Consider the following 16301-nt stretch of genomic DNA (forward strand, 5'->3'; position numbering starts at 1 on the left):
GCGTCCACACCGCCTCCGCGCGCTATCAGCGGGCCGTGCTGTCCGGGCGGGCCCCTTGGTACGACCCCAGGCACCCCCCCCCCCGCTCCCGCCCCTACAGCGGCCGCCGCGCGAGGCCCCGGAAGCCAGGCCGCCCCGCCCCCCGCTCCCGCCCCGGCCCCGGCCCCCGCCTCCCGCCGGAGCCCCGCCCGCCTTCCGACGGGGGTGCGGCTCCAGGAAACGGCGCGCTCGCCGCTCAGCGCTCCCGCGACCCGACGCGCCCCGACGACCCGGCCGGCTCAGCCCGACCACCCGGCGGGCCCCAGCGGCGGCAGCGGGGTGATCGGCTCCGGGTCCGAGCCTCGGACATCTCCCACGGACGGGGCGGGCGGCGCGGATAGCAGCCCGGGGGGCCATGGGGACCCAGGCCCGGCCAGCGGTCGTGGGCCAGCGGGAGCCCCGAGTCTGAGGAGCGGGCGCCGGGGGCGGCGGGGGCCATGACCTCGGTGTGGAAGCGCCTGCAGCGCGTGGGCAAGCGGGCCGCCAAGTTCCAGTTTGTGGCCTGTTACCACGAGCTGGTGGTGGAGTGCACCAAGAAATGGTGAGTGGCAGGGAGGCCTGGGGGCCTCCGCAGACCGGCTGGGACCCCACGGCGCCGCTGGAGCCCGAGAGAACCCTGTCCCCAGCCCGGTGGCCCCTTGCCCCCACCTTGGGCCCTGGTGTCCCAGACACAGAGACTCAAAAATGCCTCTGCAGCTTGTGGGACCCCTGGAGTTGGGGGTGTGGGTCGCTTTTGGGGAGTGGAGGTCAGAACTGGCAGGCCTGAGAATCTGTCTGTGCCCACAGCTTCCCTAGTGGCGCTCAGCGCTGGGGGAAGGGAGGTCTCGTGTTTTTGTGACCAGAGGGACGGTTGGGGTAACATCAGAAAAGGGAGCAAATTCTGAGGTCTGCGGGTGGCCTGGTCGTGGCAGAAACCTCCATGGACCGCAGCACAGAGCAAGGGTGTTGCCCCCTCCTCCTCTGCCCGCTTGTTGAGCCAGAGGAACCCATACGCACACTTGAGCCAGAGTGGGTGCTGGGAGGCTGGCTGTGTCTCCACGATGTCCTTAAAAGGGGAAACTGAGCACTGGGAGGGATGAGGAGGGAGGCCCCATCTACTTAAAGGAGCCTGAGGGCTCCGAGTCTGGGAGGAGAGGGCTTGGAGGGCGCGGCTGCGGGGTGGGGAGGCTAGGTGAGAGCATACAGGACCTTACTGGACCGCCTGCGGGCCCCAGGGGGCATCTTGTTCACGTGCTCCCACCCGCAGCTGCCGGGACCCCTGCGTCACACCCTAAATATACGTGTTCACTGGTGTTCGCTGGTGTCGGCTTCCCTTGGCTGGATTAGGGCACAGCTGTGGGGGCCTCACCCGCCAGGGCCAGGCCCGGCTAAATTTAGGCTCCCAAGAGGAAGAGCTGCTCCGGCAGGAAGGGATTATGGGGTCCAAAGGGAGGAGAGTGAGCAGGAGGCTGGGGTCCCTGGGGCAGCAGCCATATCCCTGGTTTTGACTGGGCCAGCCAGAGGGCCAGCTCACTGCCTTGGTGAGGCCCAGAAAAGACCAGGGCCTGGCTAAGGTAACACAGCACAGGGCTTGGACTTGAACCCCGGCCTCTGGCTTCTGCCTTCTGCCCCAGGATCCTGGGGGAGGCCAGGCGGGGAACGCTGGGCATGGTCCCAGAGCCCAGGCCCGGGGTGCGGGCAGTGGCAATGCATCTGAGTCACGGGAGTCCAGGCTAGGAAGCTGCCCCTGCCCAGGTCTTGACTGCCCAGGAGGGTGTGCCCAGCCTGAGTCAGGCTGCCTGGCCAGGCCCCGCCCTCTCTAGGCACCCCCTGTCTGCTTCCCCTTTCTGGGAAGGCCCCATGGCTACCTTGCTTAGCCATCGCCTACAGTCTGGGGTTGGGAAGAGGAGCTTGGCTACAGGCCAGAGGGCTCTGGGCTCTGCTTTGTGACCCTGCCTGGCTCCCAACCTCTCTGGGCCTCAGCATCCTCAGGGGCTGACCAGGAAGCCATTTGTCCAGCCTCAGCCCACAGAGGGGCGGTGAGGTGGGCAGACATAGGCATCCTGGCTTGGGGCTGGGCACAGGCAAGAAGGCCTCTTGTCCTGTCCTCAGCCTCATGGTCCCCTCAACCCCCCCCACCCTCCTGGGTTACAGCTGGACCCTCTAACCCGAGACAGCCTTCTCCCTCCCCGGCCCAGCCATGTGTCAGTTCTGGGGGGCCGGGCTCGGCGCAAGCAACTCGTTGCTCTTGTGTTATCTGTCTCTTCACATCTCTGCCTCTCCCCTGAGTCTGCTCTAGCCTGTGCGGTTCAGCCTGGCGGTCACCCTCTGGAAGTCTTCCTTGATGCCCCTTGTGGGAGTTCAGGGGCCCTGCAAAGCTAGAGTCCAGAGCTCGGGGTTTGCGAGTTGGGGAGCATGGCTGATTCTCAGGGCCCCGGGGCTGTGGGTGGGTATCTAATGGCAAGCTGACCCTCTTCCTCTCCGACCACCTCCCACCCTCTACCCCTCGCTCTGACCCCAAGCCTCCCCCCAACCTCAGACCTTCCCGCTTGCCATTCCTTCTTCCTGGAGCCCTCCTTCTCCAGACCCGCGCACAGCCTGTCCCTCCCCTCTGAGCCTCCGCTCAGACACCCGAACCTCAAGAGGATCCCAGTGGCTCTCTCCCGTCTCCCTGAAGTCTGCTTGTTAATTTATTTTCCTTCTTGACTGGCACTCTTCCCCAGTCTCTGTCGTCCCCAGCCCCGGAAGGGTCTTGCCTCCCTTTAGCTCTGCTCTGCCCCTAAACTGGGCTAGGTTTACAGGGCGCACTCCCCACATATTTGTGAGTGAATAGGTTTGTTTAACTCTGAGTCTGTGCCTCTCCGTGTCTCTAAGTCTGTGTCTCTTGCAAGGTCCTTGCTGGGTTTATGTGGGTCTTTCCGTCTCTGTGTGTGCCTGTCTCTCTGAATGTCACTGTCTCTCTTGGTGTCTGTCTTCAGGATCCCTGCAGACCCACATGGGGCCTTTGCCCTTCTGCCCTGGGCCCCGCCCTGCCTGCGCAGCCTCACCCTGCTCCTGGTGGCTCCCGATAACCAGCTGCCTGGGCCATCTCCTGGGGGAGGGGGATGTGGGCAGAAGGAAGACCCCGGAGGAGAAGGAGAGCCAGGCCGGGTGGGCCTCACTGAGTAGAACCTCCTTCTCCCCACCCCCAGGCAACCCGATAAGCTGGTGGTGGTGTGGACCCGGCGGAACCGACGAGTCTGCTCCAAGGTGGGGGAGGTCGCCCGCTGGGGGTGAGGCCAGCCGGGTGGGGGGATAGTGGGTGAGTGAGGTCTGATGGGGGAGTGGAGTCCGGTGTAGGTTTGGATCTGAAACCATATAAAGGAGAGAAAGATGAGGTCGAGTCTGGGACTAAGGGCAGGGGGCGAGGGGAGAGCCATGAGTCAGGGAGGCCTCAGACTGTGCCTTGCAGGCCCACAGCTGGCAGCCAGGCATCCAGAACCCGTACCGGGGCACTGTGGTGTGGATGGTGCCGGAGAATGTGGATATCTCTGTGACCCTGTACAGGGTGAGTCCCTAGCCCTTCTGCACAGGTGGGAATGGGGGGGTGGGTAACACGGGGGATCCCCCAGTGGGTTATCTATCCAAATAGCAGAGCACAAAGGGGTGAGACCAAGAACCGAGATGGGGGTGGGGGTGGCCCAGGAGGTCTCCTCGGAGGAGGTAGCATGCACATGTAGGGCCACGAGCAGTATGAGAGACAGCTGGCCCTTCTCCCCACACTGCCTTCACCCCAGAGCCACTGTACTCACCAGTGCCTCCTTTCCCTAGGACCCTCACGTGGACCAGTACGAGGCCAAAGAGTGGACATTCGTTATTGAGAATGTGAGTGGCCCGGCAGGCTGGGGCCCAGGCTCTTGGGGGCTGTGGGATGGCACTGATGGCCCTTCCCCCGGCCCCTCTCCCTGGCCCGCAGGAGTCTAAGGGGCAGCGGAAGGTGCTGGCCACGGCCGACGTGGACCTGGCCCACCACGCAGGGCCCGTGCCGGCCCCGGTCCCCCTGCGGCTGCGGCTAAAGCCCAAGTCGGTGAAGGTGGTACACGCCGAGCTGAGCCTCACCCTCTCCGGGGTTCTGCTGCGGGAGGGACGTGCCACGTGAGTGCCCACCCTCTTTCCTTGGCCTCGGTCTGCACCTCCGACCCCAGCCCTCACCCCCGACCTCTGACCCTCCCCACCCCCCACCAGGGATGATGACATGCAGAGTCTTGCCAGCCTCATGAGTGTGAAGCCAAGCGATGTGGGCAACCTGGACGACTTTGCTGAGAGCGATGAGGAGGAGGCTAATGGCCCAGGGGCCCCCGAAGCACGGGCTCATGCCCCGCAGCCAGGTGGGCTCATAGCCTGCCGTGGATGAGATCACCAGTACCGAGGGAGGGTGGGGGTGAGCCGGGCCGCGGGCCGTTGGCGCAGGCCCAGTCGGGGGGCTCGCTCCTGCCCAGGCAGTCCCAACCTGCCCAGCCGCTCTGACTGTCCAAACTTGGCTCCTAGTCCCGTGGCAGCCTAGCTCATTAGCTGAGTCCTCCAGGCCCTCTCCGCAGCCCCGACGGGGTGCCTGCCCAGGTTGGCACCTGTCCTGAGCTGGCCGGGCCGAAAGCGTGGCGGGGAGATGCCGGCCCGGTTCCCCAACCCTCGCCACCGACCCTCATGCTCAGCCACTAGCTTCCTCACCCTTCCCTTGGCTCGTTAAGGCTTCGTTTCTGTCTGTCCCTGTGGTTCTCTCTCTCTCTTTCTCTGCATCCGAGGGCCTGTCTCTTCTCGCAGGCCGGGGCGGTGCCCTGAGGCTGGGGCGTTTCCCAGGTAGGCCCAAGACTCTGGTTGGGGGGAAAGGGGTCCGACCTGAGGGGCCCTCCCCTGGGTTGACCTGTCCCCCATCCTCCCCCCAGACCCACCTCGGGAGCTGAAGACAGTTTGTGAGGAGGAGGAGGGGGGCCGGGCACAGCCCCCGCAGGCAGGTGAGGCCCAGGCTGGGGGGCTAGGACTGGGGAGGAAATGGACCTCTGGTCTCAGGGCCCAGGCCTCAGCACCCCTCCCTTCCTTCCTCCCCAGCTGCCCGCCCTTCTAGCATGGAGGATACCAGCCCAGCCCCTGTGAGTGCCCCTGCGCCCCCAGCCAGGGCCTCCCGGGGCCAGGGGTCAGAACCAGCTGCTGTGGCAGGGGGCCAGGAGGGGCTCAAGGCCCCAAGGCCCCCGGGAACCCCACCAGAGAGGAGGTGAGATTTGGGATGGGCCCTACCTCCATCCCCTGCCCCACTGTTAGAAAGCTCCGTTCCCCCTACCTACCTGCCTTTCCGGGGCCTCAGCAATCAGAAGTGTGGGGATGGGGCTGTCAGTGGAGCTATGTGGGTTCCCCAATGCTTTCTCCTGCTCTCCCCTCAGGTCCTCAAGACAGCCAGGCCAGGATGCGGCCCCCACGCCAGCCCCTCGGCTCCGGAAAGGCTCTGATGCCCCTTGGCCCCCAGGCACCCAAGGGGAAGATGAAGCTCCCAAAGCCTTAGGGGCTCCCCTAGCAGGAGTGGGTTCCTCTGGGGAGACCCATGCCCAGGGAAGCCCTCAGGAAGGGACAGAGGCTCAGGGACCCGGGCTGGGCCCAGGCATCGAGGGTGGCGGCTCCAGAGTCTCTTTGGTAGGGCAGAAACCCGAGGTGGAAGAGGGGAGCGCTGGGGACAGGCCAGGGGCTAGGGGGGTGGACGCCGGGCACGAGTCAGGAGGCAGAGAGGTGAACACTAAGAGCTCAGACATCAGCACGGGGAAGGCTGAAGAGAGTTTAGAACCGAGTCAAGTGGATGCTGAGCAGAGATCAAAGGTGAGACACGAGGACACCAAGGGGTCAGAGGCTACAGGGGTGATGTCTGAGGCCAGATTCAAGGAGACTCCCGAGGCTCCTCCGAGGGGCTGCCAGGGAAGGGCAGGGGTCAGGAGCAGGAATGAGGCTCCCACAATCCTGTGCGCATCCCCAGCGGAGCCTGTGGGGCACACCCGGCCTCTTGGTGACCTCAAGGGGGCTGGGGCTGCCGCAGGCCAGGAGAGAGAGAGTGCAGAGGTGAAAGGCAGAGCCCCTGGTGTTGGGGGGACAGGCCCGGAGCAGGGTCCCTCTGTTGGAGCAGCAAGCATCAGGTCCCAGGTGAGCAGGCACCAGAGGGCCCCACCAGCAGCTGACCAAGGAGTAATGTCTAGGGATCTGGGGTTTGGGGAGGCAGAGGCTGGGGATTTGAGCATCCTGGGAACAGAGACTAGGGTGGCAGAGTCACAGGTACTGGGAACCCAGGAGACAGAAGTGAGGGGATCAGGATTCCCAGAGATAGAGACTGGGACAGCAGAAGCTGAGGTATTGGGGGCCCAGGAGACGAAGACCGTGGGATCAGGGGTCCTGGACTCAGAGGCTGCCGGAATGGCAGAGTCTGAGGAACTGGGAACACAGAAAACGGAGGCTGAGCATTCAGGATTTCTGGGGACAAAGATCAGGATGGCAGAGACTGAGATATTGGGAACCCAGGAGCTAGCTAGTGGTTCAGGGATACTGAGGATAGAGGCTGAGACAGCAGAATCTGAAATATGGGGGGCCCAGGAGACAGAGGTGGGAGGTTCCAGGATGCCAGAGATAGAGGCTGGGAGGGCAGAGGTGGAGATATTGGGGACCCAAGAGACAAAAGTGGGGGTTTCAGGGATAAAATCTGAGATAGCAGGGACCCAGGAAATAGAGGTAGGTGGTTCAGGGATGCCAGTATTTGAGACCGAGATGGCAGCAACAGAGATACTGGGGGCCCAGGAGCTAGAAGCTGGGGGTTCAGGGGTTCCCAGGACAGAGAATGAGATGACAGGAGCCCAGGAGACGGAGGTGGCAGATTCAAGGGTTTTAGGGAAAGAGGCTGGAATGGCAGAGGCTGAGGAACTGGGGACTCATCAGCCAGAATTTACAGTGTTAGAGGCTGAGAAGGCAAAGGCTGAGACTTTGGGGGTCCAGGAAGCAGAGACTGGGCTTGGGGGGACCCTCAAATACGAGGCTTTACAGGATCCCATCCCTAAGTATGGAGTTTTAGAGCCTCAGGGAGCAGAGGAGGAGGTGGAGAGTACAGTTTTAAGGGTCCAGGAGGTGGAAGTTGGGGCTCAGGGGGTTTCAGAGACCAAGTCTGGGGCTTGGGGAGCCTCGGAAGTACAGGTGGAGGGTTTGGGGCCACCAGAGAACAAATCTGGTGTTTTGGAGGCCCAGGATGCAGAAGCTGGGGTCTTGGGGACGGAGAATGGGAAAGAAGCTAAGGCAGACCTCCCAGAGGCCAGCCTGACTGAGGTGCAGGTGGCCAGCGGGGCAGGGGCCGGGGTGCCCAAGCCCTCAGGGGCCTCTTCCCCAGAGGAGCCTGAAGAGGACAGGAGGCTGCCGGGCAGCCAGGTAGGGATGGGGGCCGCCGAGGGCCCAGTCTGCTGCTTCCCACTAACCTGGGGCTGAGCTAACGGCGGCTCTGCATGGACCCACCTGGTGGACTGGGGAGTCGTGGGACAGGGGCTCAGCTTCAAGGAGCCCCCCTCACCCTCTCCTCTCTCAGGATGCCCTGGCTCCCCCTTCTTGTCTTCCCTGGGCTGCATGGAGCCGGACACCCCCTAAGCTGATTTTCTGGGCTGACCTTGAGGTGTGGCTGCTGGTGACCTCTGATCTTGCCTGGGGGCCACTGACCTTTTAGGTGACCTTGGTAGATAACCACAGAGCTGGAAACCCTTTGCCTGGTCCCAGGGCTCTGACCAGTGGTCTCTGGTGATCCCTGCAAACCCAGAGCTGGGGCTGTTTTCTGCCCGAGGGGCAGAGGGCACGGTCCTGTGTTCACAGGCCCTGAGCCCATCCTTGTGTCCCTAGGCACCGCCTGCCCCAGTCAGCTCCAGTCAGTCCCTGCTGGAGTGGTGCCAGGAAGTCACCGCTGGCTACCGTGGCGTCCGAGTCACCAACTTCACTACATCGTGGCGCAATGGCTTGGCCTTCTGTGCCATCCTGCACCGATTCTACCCAGACAAGATGTGAGCCGCCAGAGCGGGTGGGAAAGAATGGGGGAGCCTCCCGGGAGGGCTGTGGGAGCCCAGCCTCTGACCAGTGCTGTCTCTGCAGTGACTATGCCTCCCTGGATCCGCTCAACATCAAACAGAACAACAAGCAGGTGAGATGCAGAGGGAGCCACGCCTGGAGGGAAGATTCTAGAGCCAGGCCTAGGACTAAGATTTCAGGCGGGTCCCTAACTCTTCAGGAGAGGAATCTGGGAGCTGCAGGGCCCCAGCCGTGGACTTTGGAAGTTTTGCCACTTTTTAGCTCTCTTGAGCTTTAAATCGTTTGGTTTCCTTAGTTGAGTTTAGTTTTGTTTTACAGCATATTTCCACCGGATGGTTTTTCCCAAACCACCCTTCGGTGTGGGTGCTGGGTTGCTGGGTGACGGCGGGGGCGGGCCCTGCAGCTAGATCTCCCCCAATGGAAGGGGGAAGGCGTTGCTAGGCAACCCCTGGCGTGCCAGTCGCCGGGTAACGCCCGCCGCTGCCGCCGCCGCCGCTGATCCCCAGCTCCCCCATTCCTAGGCCTTCGATGGCTTCGCGGCCCTGGGCGTGTCGCGGCTGCTGGAGCCGGCGGACATGGTGCTGCTGTCCGTGCCGGACAAGCTCATCGTCATGACGTATCTGTGCCAGATCCGCGCCTTCTGCACCGGGCAGGAGTTGCAGCTGGTGCAGCTGGAGGGCGGCGGCGGCGCCGGCACGTATTGTGTGGCCGGCGCCCGGCCGAGCCCGCCCGACGGCCTGCACGCCGGGGGCCTGGCGCAGCGGCTGCGCGAGCACCGGGCGGAGGCGCCGGAGGAGCCCAAGGGGCCCAAGGAGCCCGAGAAGCCCGAGAAACGCGCGGAGGACCGGGCGGCTCCTGAGGCGGCCTCCAAGGACCACGATGCCGAGGCGGCGCAGGAGGCGCGCATGGCGGGGGCCCCTGCCGACGGCCCCGGAGCCCGGGCGTCCGTGCCCCCGGCTGAAGGGCTGGTGAACGGGGCCGGGGCGCCGGGCGCGGGGGGCGGCGTGAGGCTGCGGCGGCCGTCGGTCAACGGGGAGGCCGGGCCGGTGCCCCCGCCCCGCGCGCACGGCTCCTTCTCCCACGTGCGGGACGCCGACCTGCTGAAGAAGAGGCGCTCGCGGCTGCGGAACAGCAACTCCTTCTCGGTGGACGACGCGGACTCGGGAGCGGCGGGAGCGGCGGGAGCGGCGGGAGCCGCTAGTAGGACTTCCGGGGCGGCGGCCGCAGTGAGTGTCCCCTGTGGCGCGGGGATCGGGAGAGCGGGAGATCGGGCCAGCGAAGCACCGGCCCGGAGGGGCCCCCAAGAGCAGGGCTGGCCCAGGGCGGCGGGATTCAGCTGGACCCGGCGAGGCCCTTTTTGAGTGGAGGGACCGAGGTGCGGCGGCGGAGTCCCCCCACGACGCAGTGAGCTCCTGCGCTGGGGACACATGCAAGCCGCTTGCGGCGGCGGGGGCAGAGGCTCCACCTTTGTCTCCAGTCTTGGGATATAGGCTAATGGCTGACACCCAGGTGGTAGAATCGTGGGCTGGAGTAGGAAGTTCCTAGAAGACTCCATGTTTTCAGCACTCAGCGCGCTGCTGTTTATGAACAGTAAAGTGGGTTGGGCGTTTCTTTCCCTGCAGGGAAAAGGTCACCCTGTAGGTGACCCAGGGACCACCGTTGCCCTGTAAGCTGGGACAGAGCTTCTGTGCTCACAGGGACCATCCAGGGCCTCCCAACCCCGAGGATCTCTGACTCGGATCTTTAACTCCAGATCCTGGAGACCCATTCTTCTCTGATAACGGGAGGTTGGAGATGGTAGACCCAGCCAGGTGCTGATGTCCCCCACCCCTGTCCCTGCAGGTCTCAGGTTAGGGTCTCTCGGGGTGTCCCATGGTCACTGCACCGAGAGGGGACAGTCCCAGAGAAGGCAGGGATTTGCTCAAGAAAACTGAAGCCATTTCGGCTGAAATGGCTTTCCAACTGGGGTTCCTTCCACCCAGTGCACCCGTCCTGCCTGTGACAGCGGGGGCAGCTCTGTGAGGCCACGCCTTCAACTGCCCGGGGATGACCCCTGAGTTCTAAAGAAAGGCGGGCACAAACTGGGAAAGTCTTTCTGGAAGAAGCAGCCATGTGAGCGAGGCTGATAAGTCAGGAGGGCAAGCTTTCCCAGATGAAGGCTGCGAGGGGGCGGTTCTCATGTGGGGGACCTGCTGCAATTATCGCTGGCAGGAAAGCTCGGGTCTCACCGGGGATCAGCCTGCCTGTCAGCCCACGGAGCTAAGGCCCGCAGGTGGTGATGAGGCTGTCTCGCAGTGACAGAGCAGTGACAGAGGCAGGCATTGGGAATGAGAGACAGGAGGGGCCCGGAGGCACCCACAGGGGATGTGGTAGGCAGGGGTCAGGCACAGCCACCCATGGGCCGGTCTGCTGGGCTCTAGCAAAGCCTCCTTGATGTGTGGCAGTGGCTCTTTGAATCTCAAAGGGGAGGGTCCATCCTAGACCTTTCTCTGCCCAAGTCCCAGCGTCTGGTCCTTCCAAGCCAGGGCCCTCTCCAGACCTTGTCCCATAGGCCTGGAGGGGACACCTCGTTTTGTTTTGTTTCTTTTTTCTCTTAAAGATTTATTTATTTATTTATTTGAGAGAGAGAGAGAGAGAGAGTGAGAGAAGCAGGAGGAAGAACAGAGGAAGAGAGAGAGAATCTCGAGCAGAGTCTGTGCTGAGTGCCAAGCCTGATACAGGGCTCGATCCCATGACCCGGAGATCATGATCTGAGCAGAGACCAAGAGTCAGACCCTCCACGACCCAGGCGCCCTGGGACTCCTCATTCTTGGCCATTCCCATCCCCCATGCCCCGTACATGCAGTGGGAGAAGGTCAGGCCTGTTCCTGCCCTTGGGAGCTCCCAGGGTCCTGGCTGAGATGACGTCAGGCACCTTGAAGCTGGGGTGGGGTGGAAGCAACACCATAGGGAAGGCAGGACGCCTCTGCCCAGAAAGGCTTCCTGGAGGAGGGGCCATACATGAGGGTATAGAAAGCGGAATCGGGGTCAGACATGAGGAAGCTTTGGCATTCCCATCAGGGCTGGGGTGAGTAAGCTGAGTTGTTGCTGAGGTTGGGGTTTTTCCTTCACCCTCCTGCCTCTGCCTGCTCTGCCTGGTGAAGAGCCCACTTCCCTGTCCCTCGCCTGTTCCCATGACTCCTTATTGGCTCCTAACTGACTCCACACAATACCCCTTCCAGGGAGGAATGATCACCCCATTTTGCAGGTGGGAACATTGAGGCTCAGAGAGATGAAGGAAGAAGCAGAGGAAGTTGAGGTTCACCTCTGAACCCAGAACTCTTAAATGGCACTTTCTATAAGGCCCCGCAGTATTGACTGGCTGTGTGACCCCGGGCAAGCCATTTAACCTCTCTGTACTCTCTCCCTGAGGATGAGAAGCATGCAAGGGCGTGAAAGTTCCTCCCAGAGTGGCCTTGCGACACCCCTTCAGGGTGCTGTCAAAAAAAAAGGGGAACTGTTGGGGTGCCTGGGTGGCCCTGTGGGTTAAGCCTCTGCCTTCAGCAGGGTCCTGGGATGGAGCCCCGCATCCTGCGCCCTGCTCGGCGGGAAGCCTGCTTCCCCCTCTCTCTCTGCCTACTTGCCTCTGTCTGTTAACTAAATAAATAGAATCTTTAAGAAAAAGGTGGGGGGGACTGTGTTCTCCCACAGATGCCTTTCTAGAGCTTTGCGACCCCCAGATTACACAGGGCTGCCCTTCCTCCTACACAAAAAAGACACAAACAGAAACCCAGTGGGTGTCACTGGCCCAGAGGCAAAGAGCAAATTGGTGGCCAAGCTTGGGAACAAATCACGGGATTGGACAGCCCTGGGTGCTAAGCCAGGCTCTTTATGAGCCTCATCTCTGACCTCCAGTTTCCTCATCTGTAAACTGGGGATGGTAATCACCCGACACCCGGGGTCACTGGGGGAACTGAAGGAGTCCGTATATGCGCTGCGCCAAAAGCATCGATGTTTAGTCAATAGCCCTTCATCCGTGGTCCCCACGTGCACCCCCTGGCCACCCCTCCCACCCCCGTCTGCAGCGGCTTCCTCTGGGCAGGCAGACACGGGTAGCCAGCAGCCATGACGGCGTGGGCGCTGTGCTGGGGACAGCCTGGGAGGCCACACGGGAGCACTGGGGATCAGTGAGGGAGTCTGTGAGTCCAGCCTGGGGATCAGTGAGGCTTCAGGATGTGTGAAGGTGAGGGAGGGGGACAGAGCGGTGTGAGAACCCGAAGGGGCCTCAAGGAGGCATAGCTGAGCTGGGTCATGAAGCTTGCTGATGTGAGGCTGCCCCAGAGAGAGGCCATTCTGGGCCGAGGAAGCTATTTGGGGAAGCGAAAGTCCATGCACACGGTTAGGGGGTAGTAGTAGAGGCCGGAGCTGCCACCAGGTCTTGGCCACAAGGCTGAGGGCTGAGGCGGGGGTCGGGGGAGACTGACACCAGCGCGTGACTGCTTTAGGAAGACCCCTCAGTTGTGGCTTGAGGGTGCAGTCGGCAGGCAGGGCTTGGGGAATGGCTGCCGCTGACCCAGACCACAGAGGACGGCCCCTGAGCGGGGTGTGTCCAGGGGTGCCTCTCCGAGAAGTGCAGGGTGGGCTGGACAGCCAGGTGGTTCAAGCCCTTCTTCCCACCCTGTGACCCAGAAGGGGGGCTGGAGCAGGAGCCATCAGAGGGGACCTGATGCCCCCCCCCCAGCTGCCTCTCCCAGTGGGTAGCCAGGGGTGGGGCCTATTAAGGGCCAGCCCTGGGGCGCCTGGGTGGCTCAGTGGGTTAAAGCTTCAGCCTTTGGCTTAGGTCATGATCCCGAGTCCTGGGATCGAGCCTCGCATGGGGCTCTCTGCTCGGTGGGGAGCCTGCTTCCCCCCCCCACCCCTCTGCTTGCCTCTCTGCCTACTTGTGGTCTCTGTCAAAATAAATAAATAAATAAATCTTAAAAAAAAAAAAAAAAGGGCCAGCCCTGCCTTTCCAGGCTGAAATTGGTAGGTCCAGCCAGCCTGGCCTTTTCTGAGGGTCCTGTGGAGAGCCCAGCAGGCGTTAGATTTGATAAAGTGGGAGGGTGCCCCCTTTTGGCCAGGATATGGAGGTGCTGGTTCAGGATGGCCTTGGTCCTGCAATGAGTTGTATCAGGTCAGCTCAGTAGCGTGTGTGACTGTGTGGGCCCATGGCCATGATCGAGACGCAAGTTCTAGGTGATGCGAGTGGGAAGTGGCCTCATGGAGCTCCATGGAGGAGGGGATGAGAGAGGGAAGGAGAGGCCCCTGTCCAGTCCTCCTCAGCCTTTCATCCCTGGCTTTCACAAAATCCCCCTGAAGCGAGGGTTTATCAGCCCAGCCCCAGGAACAAAGACTGTGCAGCTCCAAGAGTGGGAGTAGAGCGGCCCAGGACCACAGGGCCAGGGAGGGTGAAGGCCATGGCCTTTGCTTGGAGAGGCAGTTTCCCTAGAGGGGCTGGGGTGGAGCTCTGTGCACTCAGAACTGGAGAAGCAGTGGGGTGGGCACAGCCTGAGCTGAGGCCCTCCTGTCCTACCTGTGCAAGAGGCTGTGGCTGGCCCCAGGGTGGTACTGTTGGGAAAGCCCTACAAGGCCTCACTGGCCTCTTTCTCCACAGGAAGGCCTGAGCCCTGACCCCAGCTCAGCCTCTGGCCCACCCACAACCACAGCCCCACAGCAGCCCCCTGGTGAGTAGTTCTTCCGGAGGAGCAACCCAGCTCAGTTCAGGCTGTTCACAGATCCATCCTGAGCTGGGGATCCCCTGGGGGGCTGGTGTCAGTTGGAGGTGTCTTAGCTTGGTCTCTGTCTGCAGGTGGGAGTGCCCCCCCGGAGGAGCCACCCCCAAGTCCAGCGGAGGAGGCTGGGCTGGTAAGACGGGCTGGGGTGGGCGGAGCTGATGGAGGGCAATCTCTAGGCAGAGCCGGGGCTGAGCCCACTCTGGCCTTTGCCCCCCCTTTTTTGCAGCAAAGGTTCCAGGACACAAGTCAGTATGTGTGCGCAGAGCTGCAGGCTCTGGAGCAGGAGCAGAGACAGATAGACGGGCGGGCAGCCGAGGTGGAGACCCAGCTGAGGAGCCTTATGGAGTCAGGTGGGGTAGCCTCTGAGTCCCCTCGCCAACACACGCTACCAGGTCTGCCTAGCCCTGCGGCCCTTCCCGATCTGGGGAGGAGTTGGGAGGAGGCAAGGCTGGGGTCACTGTCCCATTTACAGCTGGACAAGGGAAGCAGCTTGCTGGAGGCACACGGCTCTGGTTTCTGGGATGCCTGCAGGGAAGCAAGCACCGTCCCTCCACCCCAGCCACCCTACTCCTGCCATCTGGGTTGGGGGCAGGCCTTGTGACTGCCCTGGCCTGGTTCTAGGTGCCGACAAGCTGCAGGAGGAGTTGCTGATCCAGGAATGGTTCACGTTGGTCAACAAGAAGAACGCTCTCATCCGAAGGCAGGACCAGCTGCAGCTGCTGTGAGTGCAGGCAGGCCCCGCCCAGCGCGGGCAGGCCCCGCCCAACGCGGGCAGGCCCCGCCCAACGCGGGCAGACCCCACCCAGCTCGGGCAGGCCCCACCCTTCACGGGCTGGTCCCGCCCAGCGCAGGCAGGCCCCGCCCAGCGCAGGCAGGCCCCGCCCAGCGCAGGCAGGCCCCGCCCAGTGCGGGCGCCAACCCCAGCCAACCCAGGGCCAGCAGAACAGAGGGAATCTCGGCGGCTTTGGTCAGTGGTCAGTTATTCACCGCTTTCTTCTTTCTGCAAAGATCTTTTTGAAAAATTGTTCAGTCATCTTATTTCCTCCCCCGGAAAAATCCTGTATAAGTTGTACACCTTGTAAATTGGTACTGTTTTTATGAATCAGAAAACCAAGGCCCAGGGAAAAACATAACGGGCAGGTCAGGGCTGAGTGCCTCAGTTTGAGTCTGTTCCTTTACAGTAAGGAAAACCGAGGCCCAGGGGGAGCTGAGTTGGCTTCCGAAGTGGCGTCAAACGCGACTCTTGGCCATGTTTGTTTTTCTAGTCTTGCATGATGAAGGCAGTTTTGCCTCCTTTGCATTTTGGATCATTTTTCAGAATAACTTTGGTCTAATACTTAGGGCTTATGAATAATGATCATCCAAATAATCCTGCAAGGTTGTTTCTTTAAAAGAAAGAAAGACAGACAGACAGACAGACAGGAAGGAGTGGTGGGGATGGGAGAAAACCGGATAAACATCCAGAACTCGGGGAACAGTTGGAAGATGATTTGGTGCAGGGAGAGGGATACAGAGCTGCCCTCAGGCCAGCCCTCCCCCCAACGGGTAATGAGGTGGGATGCGGGGCAGGGGGCGGTCACAGCGGTGGGACCCCTCCCCCTCCCTTTCCCCTGTCCGCGACCCACCTCCCTCCCCCCACAACCCCACACACACAGCATCGAGGAGCAGGACCTGGAGCGCAGGTTCGAGCTGCTGAGCCGGGAGCTACGGGCCATGCTAGCTATCGAAGGTGGGCGATGGGGCCTGGGAGATGGGGCGGGAGGGGCTGAGAGCCAGGACAGAGCAGGGGCCGGCGCCTCCTGACCCTCCTCCTCCTCCGCGCTCAGACTGGCTGAAAACGGCCGCGCAGCAGCACCGAGAGCAGCTTCTGCTGGAGGAGCTGGTGTCCCTGGTGAACCAGCGCGACGAGCTGGTCCGGGATCTGGACCACAGGGAGCGGATGTGAGTGGGGCAGGCTCCGCGTGGGGGTCTGGGGGGCGAGGGGTGGGAGGTGCTCGCTCCGGCCCGCGGGACTGGGGGTGGGGGTGCGGCGCGCAGAGCAGGAGCAGGGCCCCGACTCTGACTTGAAGCCGCGCCCTCGCAGCGCCCTGGAGGAGGACGAGCGCCTGGAACGCGGCCTGGAGCAGCGGCGCCGCAAGCTGAGCCGGCAGCTGAGCCGGCGCGAGCGCTGTTCGCTGAGCTGAGCCCGGCCCGCCCGCACCGCAGGTTTTCCCGCCGCCGCCGCCGCCGCCGCCGCCTCCGCGCGGGTCGCCGCCCTGGGCTGGCGCTGCGGAGCACCGGGGGCCGCACGGCCGCAGCGCGCCGCTCGTGGGGGCCGCCGCCGCCCCTGAGCTGGAAGGAGGAGGGTGACCCCTGGGGCCGGACCGCCGGGAGCGGCTGGACGGCCGTGCCGTCCGGGCCGTATTTATTGGTCCTTGTGAGTGCGTGAGCGTGTGTTCGCGGGGCCGGAGGTCGGGGGGCGTCCCA

The 16301-nt window shown here is 62.9% G+C and overlaps 1 protein-coding gene across 4 annotated transcripts; it reads left to right on the forward strand.

Moving 5' to 3' along the window:
- Nucleotides 1–231: 231 nt before the first annotated feature.
- Nucleotides 232–16071, forward strand: EHBP1L1 (EH domain binding protein 1 like 1). Of its 4 annotated transcripts, none has more exons than XM_044259675.1 (19): nucleotides 232–580; nucleotides 3210–3267; nucleotides 3470–3565; nucleotides 3829–3882; nucleotides 3974–4152; nucleotides 4243–4385; nucleotides 4941–5009; nucleotides 5104–5266; nucleotides 5433–5859; nucleotides 7900–8057; nucleotides 8146–8194; nucleotides 8604–9308; nucleotides 13715–13784; nucleotides 13910–13965; nucleotides 14062–14185; nucleotides 14457–14556; nucleotides 15491–15564; nucleotides 15662–15776; nucleotides 15919–16071. In XM_044259675.1, the coding sequence occupies exons 1-19, from the start codon at nucleotides 477–479 to the stop codon at nucleotides 16016–16018; spliced, it is 2844 nt and encodes a 947-aa protein (XP_044115610.1). In that variant the 5' UTR covers nucleotides 232–476; the 3' UTR covers nucleotides 16019–16071. The 4 variants fall into 4 exon arrangements, with proteins under 4 accessions (XP_044115610.1, XP_044115611.1, XP_044115612.1 ...); XM_044259676.1 differs by having other exon boundaries at nucleotides 5433–5568; XM_044259673.1 differs by having other exon boundaries at nucleotides 235–580; nucleotides 5433–7440.
- Nucleotides 16072–16301: the final 230 nt, after the last annotated feature.

This window comes from Neovison vison, chromosome 7 (assembly GCF_020171115.1).
Source record: "Neovison vison isolate M4711 chromosome 7, ASM_NN_V1, whole genome shotgun sequence".
NCBI classification, from domain to species: domain Eukaryota; kingdom Metazoa; phylum Chordata; class Mammalia; order Carnivora; family Mustelidae; genus Neogale; species Neogale vison.